Source organism: Notothenia rossii (assembly GCF_949606895.1).
Source record: "Notothenia rossii genome assembly, chromosome: 8".
Taxonomy (NCBI): domain Eukaryota; kingdom Metazoa; phylum Chordata; class Actinopteri; order Perciformes; family Nototheniidae; genus Notothenia; species Notothenia rossii.
Window position 1 is genome coordinate 4,474,607 of NC_136906.1, and position 18,423 is coordinate 4,493,029.

Genomic DNA, 18,423 nt, shown 5'->3' on the forward strand with positions numbered 1-18,423 from the left:
GTTCAGGTGTATATCAGTATGTAGTGTCTCTACTTTAAAGAGTCCTCTCCTGCTGATGTTCAGGTGTATATCAGTATGTAGAGTCTCTACTTTAAAGAGTCCTCTCCTGCAGATGTTCAGGTGTATATCAGTATGTAGTGTCTCTACTTTAAAGAGTCCTCTCCTGCTGATGTTCAGGTTTATATCAGTATGTAGTGTCTCTACTTTAAAGAGTCCTGTCCTGCTGATGTTCAGGTGTATATCAGTATGTAGTGTCTCTACTTTAAAGAGTCCTCTCCTGCTCATGTTCAGGTGTATATCAGTATGTAGTGTCTCTACTTTAAAGAGTCCTCTCCTGCTGATGTTCAGGTGTATATCAGTATGTAGTGTCTCTACTTTAAAGAGTCCTCTCCTGCTGATGTTCAGGTGTATATCAGTATGTAGTGTCTCTACTCTGACTTGTCTCCATGCTTTAATGTTCAAAAAGCTCTTTACTTTTCTAATACTGCAGCACCTCTTTTCACCCTCTGTCTGAAACCAGCGCCCAGTCTGCTCTGATTGGTCAGCTGGCCGGCTCTGTTGTGATTGGTCAACCGCTTAGAGATGTCCAGCCCCTTAGCCTATCACGTACAATGTGTTGGAGCACTAGCCAATAGGAGCACGAGTGTTACATAAATGTCACAAAAACTTATATCACAGGAAGTGAAAACCCCCAAAAGCATAACAGGGCCCCTTTAAGTTTGTTTTAACATATTTTTATTCCATTTCTATTATTTTAACAGATTAAATATAACATGACCTTTAGAAAACATCCATCAAAATCCTTCACTGGAATGATATACATATATATGATCTCTTAAAACATTGAATAAAAATAGTGCACAAAACAGCAGTAAAAACAAAGTAGTGTCAGTTACGATAGTGTCCTTACGGGTTTTGCATATAGACGTTGTTTATGAAGCTCAGTAGTAGCCATGTTTGATCTTTGATCACAGATTGTATATCTTCTTCTGTTCATAACAGAACGAACTCATCCATGCTGTTGCTGGTGTTCACACTCTGCATGCCTTTGTTCCTCTGGATGTACGCCATGTTGTTTGTTGGCATGTTGCTTCTCTCCTCCTCCTCTTGACTTCTGCCTTCTACAAAAATAAAAATGGGGTACGCCGATGCCGATGTGGAGAGAGCCTGAGAGGGAACAAATACACCTTATTAGTCATTTTGTAAAACCTAAATGAATTCTGATGCTGTTATTAGAAAATCCAAAAGCAAATAAAACGGATAACAAATAATATATAAAAGGGCAGAAAGAGGCAGAAACCACCCCGGGCTTTTCTGCAGCCTACACCTGAATTACGCTATAATAAAGATTAATATATAAACAAAAAAATATATGAATTCAATAGTGCTAGCAAACTTTGAGAACATAGATTAATAAATAATAATTTATAAAATATAGGTCACCTAACATGCTATTTTTAGGCAATAGCATAGCTCTCAGATATACAACTTTAAATTATATGTCACTTGTTCGACACTTTTATCCAAAGCGACTTCCATACTCAATACTGTGGACAATCCCCACAGGAGCAATTTGGGGTGAAGTGTCTCAGGGACACAACGACATGCTGACTGCAGTGGGGTTTGAACCTGTGACCCCCTCATCCCAACACCAACGCTCTATCCACTGCGCCACACGCCTCCCACCCCATATATAAAAATATATAAAAAACATGTCTACGAGTGTTTTGCTCAAAATACCAAACAGATCACCCATATCCCTCTATTTCACTTCCTGTTTCTAAAGTGCTGATTTGGGTATAAAGCTTTTAAAAAATAAAGAATTGATACAAAATAAAAAACGAGGGGTCTGAGCTCATGCGGGACCCGGCAGCTACTGTCTAAACTAAATACTGCGGTGATGAAACGCCATATCATGGATTATCAAGGATTCTCTCTGAAACAGTATGGAGCTCAAAGGCTTTCTCTCTTGCCGGTTATACCACAAGATGAGTTCCTTTTTACTTCCTGCTTCTTCACACACATGCTCTCCAGTACAGGTTAGCTCTGAGTGTTAGCGATGCTAATGCAAACACCGACCATATTACGTCCAAAACAGTCGGGCATTGTTTCTGATGGCAACTTTCTGATAGGGCCGTGGGTCCACATTTCAGATGTTACGTCATATCGGACGCAAATCTGTATCAGCTCCGTTGTTCCCCCGTTTTTAGAGATTTGGGTACGGAGGAAAAGAGGGAGGGTTTTATTTTCTGACGCTGCGTGAGTTCCCTGACACACCGGGGACACATGTTTATGTATAACAGACATCAACAAGTGGATTTTGCATGATAGGTCCCCTTTAATAAAAATAAAAATAAATAATTAAAAAAACTCAATAGTGCTAGCAAAGTTAAAAGAAAAGTAGTAGTAGAAGTAGTAAAATAACAATTAAATGTATTAAAATAAAGGAAATGTGATTATCAAAAGTATATAAGTATGTGTGTATATACGTTGTATGTCACATAGGTAGTTGCATGAAGATAAACACCACATACCTCGTTAACGACGGTGCAGAGTGACTCAAAGTCTCTGTGGCCTTTAGCGTAGAAGCCGATGGTGCAGCTGGGGTCCATTCGAGAGAAAGACATCTTCCTCGGATATTTACAGTGAAACGACTGCAAGAGGAGGGAAGAGGAGAGAATATTAAATCAGGGGAAATCGCTCCATAGTAATAATAATCCTAATGGGTCTCATGTGGAGATTATGATTATATTTAATTGAGATTATACCAAATTAAAACACTGGGAGTTTAGAGTTAGATTAGGCATGAGGATGATATAATGTATACAAAGGGGGCTAGGATGTGATGTCGTCATATTGATCCTTCATTTTTTAAAACTCTTTCATTTACGTATAAATGGGACTCCCAGCAGCTTCTACTGAAGCCTTCCGAGTAAATCGCCAGAACGCCGACACCTCCTCATCTCCACCGCTCCCATGTTTTATTTTGTGTTGCTATAAGTTAGTCTCTCTGCGTTTCTGCGCTGGGCTAATGCTAATGCTAATAATGCTAATGCGAGGATAATAAAATGGCGGCTTCACAAAACTTTTCCGAGTTTTACGGGGCGTGGTTTGCAATCCGCCCAGCCAATCAGACATCGGAACCTTTTCTTCCATGAAAGTCCCTGCTCTCTAGTAGGCACGGAAAAGGGGAAAAAGGTTCTCATGAACTAAGTTATAGTTCCGGATCTTTTGGGTGTGAACGCACATTTTGGAACTAAATCGGAACTAAAGTGGGAAAAGTACTGCGGTGTGAAAGCGCCTAATAACAAGCTTAAAAGGGGGGCTGCTGCGGCCCCTAAACTGTGGAGCCCCTCCACATCAGACAGGCTTCTACACGGTCCACCTTTTGTCCTTAGCTTTCTGCACTTTGTAGGTTGTTGCTTTTAAATGGTATATTGCTTTCACTATATGGCTGTGGTGTTTATCCTTGTTTTTATTTTGTGTTCTCATCTTATCTATTTGTTTTTGTTTTGTGAGCTGCGCTGTGTGATGTTTGTATTTCTCTGTGCAGCACTTTGGTCTGGAGGTTTAAATAAAGTTGGATTGGAACACCAATACTATCTGATGTACCACTGGTTACAGAGGTGTTTTACCTCCAGGGGGAAGTTCTCCTTTGTGATGTCCACAGTGGGCTGGCAGTAGTGAGGGTCCAGGTACAGCAGGTGGTTGTCTTCGACAGAAAGAAAAGAAAATTCAGTTTCATAACTTACTTGATTGTCCATTTCATTTACAAATAATGGAAATGTGTCTTTGGCAAAATGTGAGATACCTGACATGAAACAGCAGGATTATATATGATGCACGTTGTGACTGCACTTACCCTGGAATCCAGTGAAGAATAACGAGTGCTTCGGTTTCCCCCCGATGATCCCAATGCAGCATTGTAATGTCAACAGTTTCTACAGGAGAGAAGAGAGAGAGGGTTATTTATTATGGATCCTAATTCCCCACTCAGAGTCAACAGACTGCACATCAGAGTGACTGTTAGTTACTTTGACACATGAGATGTAGGAGCGGTTCAGCTCTTGTCCTCCGAGGCGAACGGGAACCAGGATGATGACGGACCTCCAGGCCTGAGGGGGGGGGCGCTCACACAGCCTCCTCACATCCTCCAGGTAGACTGAACACAGGACACACACACACACACACACACACACACACACACACACACACACACACACACACACACACACACACACACACACACACACACACACACACACACACACACACACACACACACACACACACACACACACACACACACACACACACACACACACACACACACACACACACGTTTCAAATATGTGTGTCCACAATACATTTGAATTACAGTTAAATTAACACAATGTAGTTGATAGGCTAAGCGAGAGGACTCTTTAAAGTAGAGACACTACATACTGATATACACCTGAACATCAGCAGGAGAGGACTCTTTAAAGTAGAGACACTACATACTGATATACACCTGAACATCAGCAGGAGAGGACTCTTTAAAGTAGAGACACTACATACTGATATACACCTGAACATCAGCAGGAGAGGACTCTTTAAAGTAGAGACACTACATACTGATATACACCTGAACATCAGCAGGAGAGGACTCTTTAAAGTAGAGACACTACATACTGATATACACCTGAACATCAGCAGGAGAGGACTCTTTAAAGTAGAGACACTACATACTGATATACACCTGAACATCAGCAGGAGAGGACTCTTTAAAGTAGAGACACTACATACTGATATATACCTGAACATCAGCAGGAGAGGACTCTTTAAAGTAGAGACACTACATACTGATATATACCTGAACATCAGCAGGAGAGGACTCTTTAAAGTAGAGACACTACATACTGATATATACCTGAACATCAGCAGGAGAGGACTCTTTAACAGAAAAGACTCACCAGTACAATCTTGTGCGACATACACGACTAGATTGGGAATATCTGTAGATGCTGCCACTGCTTTCCTGAAAAAACAAGTTATCTTTAGCAACATCTTGACAAACTGGATAATTGTGTTGCTCCGTCACGTCTTCATGTCTCACCGGAGGATGTGAGCAGCGATGGATGGACCGTACCAGTCCCCGGCCTTCTTCCCTGAGCTTTTCCCCAGCTCCACCAGCTGGTGAATCCCAAACGGAGCAGAGGGATGGTCCGTGAACCAGGACACCACCCGCCTGTGAGTGGCCTCCATGGGTCGGTCCAGCAGGGAGCCCAGGCTCAGCTTCCTGCCCCTCTTGTTGGGTCCTTCCTTCACTTCCTGTCCGCCCTCTGCACTTTCTGTGGAGCGGAGCAGCTCCAGGTCGTCTTTGACCGCGTGGTGGCTCACACACCAAGTCCAGCCTCAACATGGTGGAAGGATAAAGTAACATAAGATAAGATAAGAAGGACCTTTATTAATCCCAGTGGGGAAATTCAGTAGTTTAACAGCAACAGGGAAGGGATGAAAAACAGGACAGCACAGATTCACACAGATTAGAGATGAATAAAGTTCTAAATGAAATGATATACAGTTAAGTAACTTTCAAAAAAGAAATGAATTAAATGAACATATATACATATTTGGATCATACAGTATATACTAGTTAGATATATTTACATGGGAAAAGCCGGACACATTCTGGACTACAACACTAATATGTATATATATATATATACTAATACTAATATATCTGATTGACTGTGTGGAGATTTGGGGAAACACGTATAAAACCAACATACAGCCGTTACAAAAAAGTGCTATAAGAGTTATCAATAATGTTGGATAGCTTGAACAAACTAATGTATTATTTTTGAAGTCACACATATTGAAGTTCATTGATCTGGTTAAATTTAAAACGGCACAAATCATGTAAAGAGCGAGAATTAAATCTACTACCAAGGAAATTAAAAACATTGTTCGTAGACAGAGAGGGTGGGTATCATTTGAGAGGAAATCTACATTTTAAACAACTCAAGGTCAGAACAACTCTGAGAAGTATGAGTAACAATCTGTGGGGTGACTTTATGGAATGGTTTGGAGCAGGAATTCAAACAAAGCACAAGCATCATTCAGTTTAAAGGATGTACAGAAACACTTGTTTGGAAAACTATGAGAATGAAGAGAGGTGATTGAAGATGAGATATTATTGTATATGTATAAATGTAAATGTATGTAGGAATAACTTGCAGAAATGATTTAAAGGACAATCATTGATCAAGTAAGGGGTGGGAATTAATAAGCATTTGCTTCCTCCTACTCCCTTTCGGACACATATGATTTATTATTATTATTAATATGAAGACTTTTTTTGTTGTTGAATATATAAATATGATCATGAATGTGGATAAATACTGTATTTTAACAATACGGTATTCTGTTTGTCACATATGTTATTTTTTATTTTTTTAATCTGTTCTAAATAAAGATTGAAATGAAATGAAATCTTCTTTGAATAGAAAGCGTTCAGGCTGAAAAATCCAATATATAAATATGTATTTTTTCGACATTGTTGTGTGTGTGTGTGTGTGTGTGTGTGTGTGTGTGTGTGTGTGTGTGTGTGTGTGTGTGTGTGTGTGTGTGTGTGTGTGTGTGTGTGTGTGTGTGTGTGTGTGTGTGTGTGTGTGTGTGTGTGTGTGTGTGTGTGTGTGTGTGTGTGTGTGTGTGTGTGTGTGTGTGTGTGTGTGTGTGTGTGTCACCTGGGGGCATGAGGTGCAGCAGCAGGCCTCGGGCCAGCAGCATCTGCCCGGTGCGTAACACACACCCCCAGCCGCTGTCTGAGGTCAGAGCGCCGCCGGGCAGCGGAGAGAAACCCCGTCTGTAGGTCAGCCACAGGAGGGAGGAGAAGACGCGGCGGAAAGACTCCCTGTCCCCTGAAAGGGAGGGGGAACATTTCAGACATCTTCCTGGGTCCATCTGTCTTTTTTCATTTTCAAAAGCATTCAGTTATTCTATCAGAGCACGTATCCAAAGTAAGTAAACAAATCTTCACTTAATAGAACAATAGGTAACAATGTAAATACTGCTTAACACCAAACTAAACCCCACACAGACAGAAGACTAACAGACATTGATCGAAAACCAGTCAGCTAAAACTAAAATGTCAACGACAAACAACAAATGTCAGTACGGCAGCACCTCGTCCCCGTGACAACCCGTCCAGTGGTCCATCTTTTTTTTATATCTCTTTGAAGGACAGACCATTTATTTCTATTGATGTCTTCATTTTGAGAAAGGGGCAGGTAATATAAGATGATGTTCTTCTGCCCGCCCCCTTTGAGGGCATGGTGTGTTTTTTGGGGCTTTCTTTGGGAGTTTTTCCTGCGAGGGTCTCAGCTCAGAGGGTGTCGTACTTTGTATTAGCTGTGAAACCCCGTGAGATGAATGTGTAGTTAGTGAGACTGGGCATCATAGACGCTTACACACATTCAGTTCTGTGGACAATCCCCACAGGAGCAATTTGGGGTGAAGTGACTCAGGGACACAACCACATGCTGACTGCAGCGGGACTCGAACTTGCTACCCCCTGAATCGAAGTCCAGCACACTATCCACTGAGCCACAGCCTCCCTAAACAAAACTGGATTGATTGAGATGAAAAAGAAACATTTCAGGCGGCCTCACCGTGACCCTTGAGCTCGTAGGATTGTCCGAACATGATGACAGGAGAGCTCTTACTGAACTTTGATTTCTGCTTCAAGGACCAACCTGAGAAACGAGGAACAGTGTCACCTCACAAAGTGAAAGAGAACAAACGGTGCTGATGATATAGCTTCTAGATTAAATGTCAGGTATGTGGAAAAATGTGAATGAGGTTTCATTCCCTCTAATATCGTACTTCATATCGTAATTGCAATATTAGTCAATATAATAGTATTTTCGTTCTAAATCTTCATCTCACAAACTGAAAGAGAACAAGAGGCGCGTTCACACCGGAGTACTTTTCCCGTTTAGTTCCGATAGTTCCTGGGATTTTGCGTTCACACCAAAAAGAGAACTTAGTTCATGAGAACTTTTCCCCCCATGTTTAGTCCCTGCTAGAGAGGTGGGACTTTTCTGATTGGCTGGGCGAATTGCAAACCACGCCCCGTTAAACTCTGAAAAGTTTTGTGAAGCCGCCATTGTATTTGCTGGCATTAGCATTATTAGCATTAGCATTAGCCCCGTGCACCAACGGAGAGAGAATAACTTATGGAAACACAAAAGAAAACATGGGAGCCGTGGAGATGAGGAGGTGTTGGCTTTCTGGCGATTTACTCGGAAGTAACTCCGGGGACTTCCGGCCGGGGACTCCGGGTGGCAGTATACGCTGTGAAGTCGTTTGCGGCCTGCCAGTAAACCCAAAGCAGAAGAAGAAGAAGTGACGTCAGCGGCTTCATTTGACTAATCCTCCCTCAGGGAACTTATTCCGGTGTGAACGCGATCGGCTCTTAGTTCCATGGGGGAACTAAGTGCTGGGAACTAAGTGCGGCAAAGTACTTGGTGTGAAAGCGGCTTAAGTGTTCTTATGATATAGTTCCTAGATTACATTTCAGAAGGTCAACTATGTGAACCTGTGAATGAGGTGTGATTCCCTTTACTGTCGTAACTCACATCACAACAATAGTCAAAATAATAGTATTTTTTGTTCCAAATCTTGCCGCCCTTGTTGGTAATACAGACCATATTTGACGCTGTTCCAGGCTGAGATGAACCTGGATCGGAGTGGTCCTCGGTCCTCCGTCTCCTGCGGTTCCCTGCTGGGTCCTGGAGGCTGTGCGGATTCAGAGGAGAGGAAGAGCCAGTCGTCCTCCTCTTCCTCAGGAGGCTGGGAGGAGGTGCTTGGGTTCATACCGACAGGAGACGATCGAAACCAGAAGAATTTCTCCTTATCTCCATTTCAGCCTGGGAGAAGACACAGAGGGAACACAAGGCAAGTTTATTCATAATAATAATAATAATAATAGATGTCATTTGTATCGCGCTGTTCAAGGGACCCAAGGCCGCTTTACATGGTGAACAAACAAACAAACAAAAAAGTAAAACATTAATGAAATGGCAGTGGGAGTCGAACCAGGGGGACTTTAGGGGTCAAAGGTCATGCTTTTTATAGAGCCCTTTTCAACACAAGGCATTTCAAAGTGCTTCACAAAAATGAAAGACATTAAGAGCATATTAGAAACATTAAAAAGCAAAGATAAGAAAACATGAATAACAGGTACATGAATAAAAGTTCCAGTGCAGTTTGAGATAGTTTAATTAAAAGTAGTGTCAAAAAGAAAAATCTTCAGCCTGGATCTAAAAGTAGTCAGAGTTGCAGGTTTGTTCCAGATATTTGACAAGACCCCTCACCAAAGTCTCACATTCCTCTACCCCTAGTCTTCCCGTGTAATTATAGTTATTTAAACACTTTTCTAACCTTTCATCCAAACTAAACATGTGACACAACATCCACGAAGCAGCTGTTGTGGATTAGATCAATGCAACAATTACTCCTTATATTTTAGTTATTGTTCTTAAGATCTAACCCAGAACTGAAGGGATGATGTTAACCACGGCAAAGTCACTAATTCTCCCGTGACATTAAGAGAGGAGAAACCATGTGACTGCGTCCTGTGACTCCAGGAATGTGAGAGATCGTTCAGCCGCAGCAGAGAAGCTGGTTCTCAGGCACGTTTGGCTGCTTCCTCTAAAGCAGGGGAGTCAAACTCAACCTCATCGAGGGCCACATCAGCATTATGGTTACACTCAAAGGGCCTGTTGTAACTTTAAGACTATATAAAAATACATATATAAATATTTAATATATATAAAATAATGTATCATATTACATTATTGCCTTTGCATTGGATTATTATGGGATAGGGGAATAACTTCCTAATGAACTACGTCTGAAAGCAGAAGTCTAGGGGAAATAATTGCAAGTCTCTTCAGTGAGAATGTCTCAAAATGATTTTTAAAAAAAAAGTCAAATTCTGGAGAAAAAGGCATATTTGAGATGCATTGTGGGACATGTAGTTTACAGGCAACGTGCTTCTGTAAATCGGCATGTAACCGTATAATAAACATATTATATTCTTTGCAAGCTCTTTTGGGACCGCATGAGGTGAAGTCACGGGCCGGGTTTGGCTCCCGGGCCTTGAGTTTGACACCCCTGCTCTGAAGCGTTACTGAGGTACATACAGGCCGCCATATTTAGCGGGGCTGCACATTGAGTCGTAATGTAAAAGTATACAGTGCAATGTTTGGTAAAGGCACAACGTGAAGTGAAAAGAGTACTAGGTGTTCCAACCCTTGTGTTATGTTCACATTTCGCACCCTTTGGTAATGTTCGGGTCAAATTGACCCGGGACATATTTCAGGGTTTAAAAAAAATACAGAACTAAATTCAACATGCACAATTCCTAATATATATTGTCTTTAACTCATTCCCCAACAATATAAATGAAATATATGATTAGTTTTTGAAAATACTCTTTGCCAGATCAAATTTAACAATGGAAGTGTCCATTGTTCGTTTTTTGTGATAAAAATGTAATTTATGTTAAAAAAAAATACACTGTAATAAAAACTAGGTTTACATTTTGCTCATGCTTTTCTAGGACAAATGTAAATGAAACATTTTTTCATTCATGTTTATTATTTTTAATCTGTCATATAATAATCAAAGCCCTGAAGGAAATAAAGCAATTTAACAGCAATTGAAACCCAAGAGTCCAAAAGTGTTTGGCTGTGAAATATATAGAGATGATGAAACATCCATATAAATGACATAGAACAAATATAAACACAAAGCAAATAAAAACAATTTACAGTCACTGTTCATAAAATACAGTATATCTGAAAAATATATTGATGAAGTTCTTCTAATGCATTCCACTCACTCTCATCCATTATTAGCTCCAAGGCTCTCTGAGCAGAATACCTTTTGGCCATTTCGCTGGTAGATAATTATAGTTCTGCACTACACTGTTACTACACTGTAATGTGAGGTTATGTCTCTGTTTAGTCCCTCCTCCGGCGTGCAGGTGCGAGGGGGGACAGTGCGAGAACATTTAAAATGTTTATACATTTCTGGAAGATCTAAAATGTTTATAATGTTCTAGGATAGTTTTGTCTACACACTACAAAGGGTAAACAGGATCAAACAGCTTCTCTATGCATACCATTGTGTGTGTGTGTGTGTGCGTGTGTGCGTGTGTGTGTGTGTGTGTGTGTGTGTGCGTGTGTGCGTGTGTGTGTGTGTGTGTGTGTGTGTGCGTGTGTGCATGTGTGCGTGTGTGTGTGTGTCTCTTTAGGTTGTGTGTTTCTGTATGTTTTTCTCTGTCTGTCTGCCCTGGTGTTTTATCCAGGTCGGATTGACCCGAGCCTCTTATGAAGGACATAAATGCGGGTAGGCATTTTTTCACAAGTGAAAAAAAAATAATATATATTCCACATATCCTTCACAATAAATAAGCCCCGGCCATTGAGTTTCAGGTTGGACGAAAATATCCTAATATTTGTTTGTACTCATTGAAAATGGAAATCGGGTCAATTTCACCCGAACACCACACAAGGGTTAAGTGGGATATGAGTATACGTTAGCATACTTATAGAGTAAAATAATCCATAACAATCATATATGGGTTAAAACATTAGATGTATGAAGGCTCTAGTTATGTGAAAAAGTATACTGTACACAAGTATGCTACTGAAGATACATGAATGATTACTCTGTTTAATTAAGGCAAAAGGTGGCCATTGACATGTTCATCCACTGATTAACTGCTTTCAAAACAATATGGCACCTAAATTATTCTACATCCGTTTTAAAAGGAAATACTGCACTATACTTTATATACAGTGGTGGAGGAGGTAGATCCTTTACTTAAAATACTCTACTACAAGTCAAACATATTGCCTTTGATGGTTTAAGTTTGTCATGTTGAGCCAATTTAAGATACTTTTTAAATAGTGGGTGGAGTACTACATGAAATCATATCATGTTTTCATGTGTAAAAAACACATCTAGAACATACACATCTAGTGGAGTAGCATGTGAGGGTATGATCAAATGGAAATACTCAAGTTAAGTATGTTAAAACAGTATTTAAGTACTATACTTTAGTAAATATACTTACTAGTCCACCACTGGTTATTTATAAAATGAAGTACGTCACAAACATTGGCTAGCTTACTGAAGTTAATACAAACAGGTACAAATCCAACGTAAATACACGATAAAAACATCAAATGTACATTTAACAACCTGGAAAATAGGATATACTACTAATTAAAAATAACTCAAGGTCGAAAAAAAATGTAGGTTTAAACTGAAAACCGGCCTCAAATCCTTCATTTTTAATTAATTTGTCATACAACTTTTCGGTATCCTATTTTAAATACAGTCCACTCGCGGTAAACAGAGGATTCATGACACTTTAAAAGCACGACATTCATGTTTTACCTTCATTCGGGTATCGTCATGGTGTCTCCTTTTAATGGAAGCTACTTAATGAGTTTCTTTGAAGAAGCTCCTCTGTTTGTGTTCAGTTTCTGAAGAATCTCCGCTCCGTAGAGAAAGCGGAGTTAATCTCCGCACTCACTTCCTGTTTACACCTGTCACGTAGGAGCACTGCTGTGATTGGATAATAGAGGACCAATGAGAGTGAGGTAACAACAGAGGCGGAAGATGTACTCAGGTCTTCTACTTGAGTAAAAGTACTCAGATCTTGTACTTGAGTAAAAGTAAAAGTACTCAGATCTTGCACTTGAGTAAAAGTAGAAGTACTCCGAGATCTTGTACTTGAGTAAAAGTAGAATAACTCAGATCTTGTTCTTGAGTAAAAATAGAAGTACTCAGATCTTGTACTTGAGTAAAAGTAGAAGTACTCAGATCTTGTACTTGAGTAAAAGTAGAAGAACTCAGATCTTGTTCTTTTGTAAAAGTCGAAGTACTCAGATCTTGTACTTGAGTAAAAGTAGAAGAACTCAGATCTGGTTCTTGAGTAAAAGTCGAAGTACTCAGATCTTGTACTTGAGTAAAAGTAGAAGTACCAGAGTGTAGGAATACTCTGTTACAGTAAAAGTCCTGTATTCAAAATGTTCCTCAAGTAAAAGTAGAAAAGTATTATTATCAAAATATAGTGAAAGTAGCGACAGTAAAAGTAGTCATTGTGCAGATTGGTCCATTTCAGAATAATATATATGATATGTTTTATAATGATTGATCATGAAAGTGTTCTCAAAGCTGGTAAAGGTGCAGCTAGTTTGAATGACTTTGTATACTGCAGGGTAGCTTGTGGATTTACTCCAGGTGGAACTAAAGTCTGATTTAACACTTGATTAGATTTCACATCATTCATCCACATCTGTAAAGTAAATTTAAGGTATTAAATACATGTAGTGGAGCAAAAGTACCATTTACCTCTGAACTGTACTGAAGTAGAAGTACACAGTAGCACAACATGGAAATACCCAACTACAATTCAGAGGTAAAGTATTGTTTTTTAAAGTTATATTAAGAAGCATATATCAAATATAAAAAAGTCTAGTTGGGTATTTAAAATAAAACCTATATTGCTGTTAATCTAAAGAAAAGTCAGACAAAGGTTTGGGTTTCTCTGCATTTTATTACAGTTCTGCACTTTAGACTTTTTTGCATTGCTTTGTTTCACAATGGTGGCTAATAAACATGAAGCAATGTAATAAACAACAACAGGCAGAGGGTTGCTGCAGTAAAAATAAACAACAACACACAAAACAGCAAAATCACAGCTCCAGACAGAAAGGGGTCACAGTGGGGAACACACACACATTTCTCTAAATGCAAAATGTATAAATAAATCACTTCAGTAGTAAAGCAGAAAGTCACTAACTGATGACATGTGAAACATAATAAATAAAAAAAGTCTTATAAATAGAAAAATAAACCGGTAAATAACAATATTGTAAATAAAGTGCAATTTTTCTCACACATGAAGACCAACACATTGGGTAAATGTCTGAAAATATTGTAATAAATGAAACAGTTAAAGCTCAGGCTGCAACAAAACAATAATGCATTGTGTATTAAATGGACAAAATGTACACGTCTTTCTTTTTACCTCAGGACATGTGGTGTAATGTGACGTTTATCCACAAGGTGGCGATCTATGTCCATTGTCCAATCGGAGCCTTGTGTCCCACGTTCAGGATCATTTTTCTGTAATATTTCATTTAAAAAACAACACTTAAAGGTGGGGTAGGTAAGAATGGAGAAACCAGCTGGAGTGCGCTAGAATTTGAAAATTCACAACCGTAAAAAATCTGCCACTTCCTTACAGAGCCCCTCCTCCAACACACACGAACGCGCACATGACCAATGAGGGCACGAGATAAATTTGTGCACAGATGGAAGGCTGACAGGCAGGTAGGCCATCCAGTTATTTTAGCCGGGCCGGCTCAGATGATTGGCCGTGCTTTTTACAGCGCCACGGCTTCCACAGATGATATTTCTTTATTGTCAAAGCATTTAATGTATTCATTGCTATCGGGATGTTAAGGGCATTCCATGGAATATAACAACAAGTGTTTCTGAAGTGAATTACCTACCCCACCTCGCTCTAAGATGCTCTCAATATATCTACTCCTTGCTCTGCTTTAACTGTAGGGTGCTCTGTTTTATGAAACTGGGCACTGTTGGATTGCATATTATTATTATTATTATTATTATTATTATTATTATTATTATACATTAAACACAGAAAATAAACACTGGCACTTTCCTTCACGACACACACATTTGCATAAATAGCAAAAAGTGAATCTAGCCTAAACTCTCCTCACTAACACACACTCACTTCCTAAAATATATAATTGCACATGTTTACTACGACGACGCTTTGAGACTAAAATGTGTTTATTGCAACCCTTTTTCTTCTTCTTCTTCTTCTTCACTGTAAACTCAGTCGACGAGGACGCTTCCTTGGTAGTGACATGTCCCTCCGAGTCACGTCCTTCAGAAGAGATGCAAGAATCCTTCCTAGCCTCGGAAAACGAAGAATGGTGCAACAGGCTAACAGGTGTGCGTCATATGAGAGGCCCCGCCTTAAATGGAGCGCGATTTCCGCCCAAGATTTAGGAAATTGGTCCGTGCGCAAAGCATTGTGGGGATTTTAAGACCGCGGAGTCTACACATGTGCAGCCTCGAAAATTCCCGCAACGAAGGACGTCGGCCTCGGTAGAATTCCAAGGATCCTGGACATTGGAACAGTCCTTCGGCAGCACTCGATGACGATGCTCTGGAGCAGCCTTCCTCGACATTGAGAAACACCCCGGAAGGCTACTCCAGAGCCACTTTTTCAAGCATACTAAGTCTTTGAGTCCCGCCGAAGGACTGTTCCAATATCTAGGATTATTGGAATTCTACCGAGGACTGAATCCTTCGTTGTGGGAAATGTTAAAGGCTGCACATGTCTAGATTCCGCGGTCTTAAAATCCCCACAATGCTTTGCGCACGGACCAATTTCCAAAACTCACGCTCCATTTAAGGCGGGGCCTCGCATATGACGCACACCTGTTAGCCTGTCGCACCATTCTTCGTTTTCCGAGGCTAGGAAGGATTCTTGCATCGCTTCTGAAGGACGTGACTCGGAGGGACATGTCCTAACAAGGAAGCGTCCTCGACATTGAGAAACACCCACTAAGACATTAGCATTGTTAGCTCGTTGCTAAGCGTCCCTGTGCAAGTTTATCAAATCTTCCTCATTCATTTTCCCTTATATTCAGCCCTTAATTCCATCGCTTCCATCTTTTGGTTTCTTGGTCCATTTTACGTGATGAATTCCTTCCTACATCGAGACTCTGTGTGATAACTCGACCACATGTAAAGCATTTCCACTTGTAATGTAAACGCCCACATTTTGTAAGAGATAGCAGCGCAGCATAATTTGGACAAAATAAGAAATTGTGATTTTAAATATCATTAATAAGTAATCAACCTTTTGAGCGCAGTCTACCTTTTCCAAATGGCTTTATAATAAGTCTACTGATTTTAAAGGTCCCCTATCATACTGTTTCTCATCAATATATCACAGGTCTCAGATATATCCAGAGCCTGTCCCTGATTGGCTGAAACACCAAACAGATCAATGCTGCAATGCAGCATTACCCATAATCCCCTCTGTTTCAGCCCTGTTTCCAAAGTGCTGATTCTCTGTCTGTTACTTTAGATGAAAATAAGGAGCCCCTCCCCACGCCCCTCTGAGAGAGATTTGGTTACAAAGAACTCAATAGTGCTCTAGGAGGAGATTCAGGTGATAAGGTGGGGGGGGGGGGGGGGGTGGGGTTACCTTGGTTGCTGATTGGCTAATGGTTACACAAGACAAAACATCGTTATGACATCATAAAGTTGCCAAAATCTGATCAGCTCATTTTCAGACAGGTTTTTATAGAAATGGATCAAAAAGAGAGAGAATCTTTGTTCCTGAAACTTTCAGAGTCTCTTTCCACAGAGGGGACACATGTTGATGTAGAAGAGACATGAAGAAGAGGGGACACATGTCGATGTAGAAGAGACATGAAGAAGAGGGGACACATGTTGATGTAGAGGAGACATGAAGAAGAGGGGACACATGTTGATGTAGAAGAGACATGAAGAAGAGGGGACACAAGTTGATGTAGAAGAGACATGAAGAAGAGGGGACACATGTTGATGTAGAAGAGACATGGAGAAGAGGGGACACATGTTGATGTAGAGGAGACATGAAGAAGAGGAGACACATGTTGATGTAGAAGAGACATGAAGAAGAGGGGACACATCTTGATGTAGAAGAGACGTGAATAAGTAGATTTTGCATAATAGGTGACCTTTAAGATATCCACTATTTAACTACACAAGACGTGTCAGTAAATATAAGGGCTGCACAATAATGAAAACTTAATTAAATATATTGAATATTTGAGGGAATTGCACATTTTGAAAACATTTTTCACATAAAAAATATATGAAAATGCTCAAAGTGGGATTTTTACCAAATAAGGACGTTTTATTACGTTTTTACAAACATTATTTTGCCTAAAGTATTACTCTATAAAATGGAGTTTAATTGTGCCGCCCTTATATCCAACCACACGGCAACATGTAAAACATTTCCCCACTGTTTAATTAAATATGAATTATTTAATATTCAGTGTTTATTTAAATGAAAATGTTATAAATCCTGCATTATGTAAATAAAATCTACAATTATAGGCATATTTAAGGAGAAAAGTGATGCAGTTCTGTAGGATTAAGGATACTAATATTATCAAATGTAAACGTTCAATCATAAAAATCCTTATAGACGAGCAACACCTACGTCACTTCCGGGCAAAAAGTACGGCTTTCATTTGAATGGCGGTCGATGCAAATTCTGAAGTTTTTGCCAATCCGATCAGAAATGTAAGAAAACCGTGGATTTTCTGATCTTCAAAGAGCCCGGTTACGATGACCAGACAGGCAAACAATTACATTCAATCTTTCAACCGACGATCAGGCTCGATATATGGTTAAATATAGCAGTTGGCGATCAATGTCCACAGATGAGAGTAACATCTACGTCACTTTACGGCCCCGCCCACTTTTGGGGGAAATAACGCTGTCATTTGAATGGCGATCGAGCCTGAAGCCACAGAGCTCTTCTGTTACTGTCCTTTCTTCTTAGAGGAAGTCCAGAAACGCTGAACTCTGGATTTTTTTTTATGTTTGAGGTGCAATAAACGACAAAGCAGCTTGTTGAAATTATAAAAGTATTATTTTCCGCCTCGCTCATGAGAGTAACAGCTGGCGAAATTACAGCCTCGCCTACTGATTTTAATTTAACCATATATCGAGCCTGATCGTCGATTTCAAATGATTGAATGTAATTGTTTGCCTGTCTGGCCATCGTAACCGGGCTCTTTGAAGATCAGAAAATCCACGGTTTTCTTAAATTTCTGACTTCAGAATTTGAATCGACCGCCATTCTACTGACAGCCTTGTTTTCCCCCAAAAGTGGGCGGGGCCGTACTTTTCACCCGGAAGTGACGTAGGTGTTACTCTCATTTTAGGGTTTATTTTATGCATACAAACATGCTATCATTTTAAAATGAATAAATACTTATCACTGGATGCCTAAAGAAATACATTGAGTGTAACTTAATTCCTTAACTTTAAGATTAAGGAATCTATTTTGGTGTGTTTTTACAACTTAAATATATAAGAATGTATTAGGAAATGGGGGGGAAATGCATTATATATTGCATTTAGCTGTAAATAAAGCGGTTTATTCGAAAATGCGGTTGTTATTATGGAGTCAGCTAATGTAATCAAGTAAAAAAGCTTTACATGTTGTCAAGTTATTCATTACAGAGCCTAAACTCTTTTTTGAAAACGGTGTGTTGTTCCTTTAAAATATGGACTAAATGAATG

The 18,423-nt window shown here is 39.8% G+C and overlaps 1 protein-coding gene across 1 annotated transcript; it reads right to left on the bottom strand.

Annotated features, from left to right (window-relative positions):
• Positions 1-718: 718 nt before the first annotated feature.
• LOC307014036 (cysteine protease atg4da-like) lies at positions 719-12,617 on the bottom strand. The gene is made up of 11 exons (XM_079641683.1): positions 12,460-12,617; positions 8,694-8,915; positions 7,656-7,739; positions 6,732-6,905; positions 5,099-5,396; positions 4,956-5,020; positions 4,035-4,162; positions 3,863-3,941; positions 3,636-3,712; positions 2,535-2,654; positions 719-1,167 (listed from the first exon to the last, which is right to left on the bottom strand). The coding sequence occupies exons 2-11, from the start codon at positions 8,860-8,862 to the stop codon at positions 994-996; spliced, it is 1,368 nt and encodes a 455-aa protein (XP_079497809.1). The 5' UTR covers positions 8,863-8,915; positions 12,460-12,617; the 3' UTR covers positions 719-993.
• Between the last annotated feature and the right edge of the window lie 5,806 nt (positions 12,618-18,423).

Coding starts and splice junctions, on each gene's coding strand:
- LOC307014036 (XM_079641683.1), bottom strand. CDS start 8,862: ATGAACCCAAGCACCTCCTCCCAGCCTCCTGAGGAAGAGGAGGACGAC. Junction 5,397..6,731: donor GCTGCACCTCATGCCCCCAG/GTGACACACACA, acceptor CACCATGTTGAG/GCTGGACTTGGTGTGTGAGC. Junction 3,942..4,034: donor CCTACATCTCATGTGTCAAA/GTAACTAACAGT, acceptor TCTCTCCTGTAG/AAACTGTTGACATTACAATG.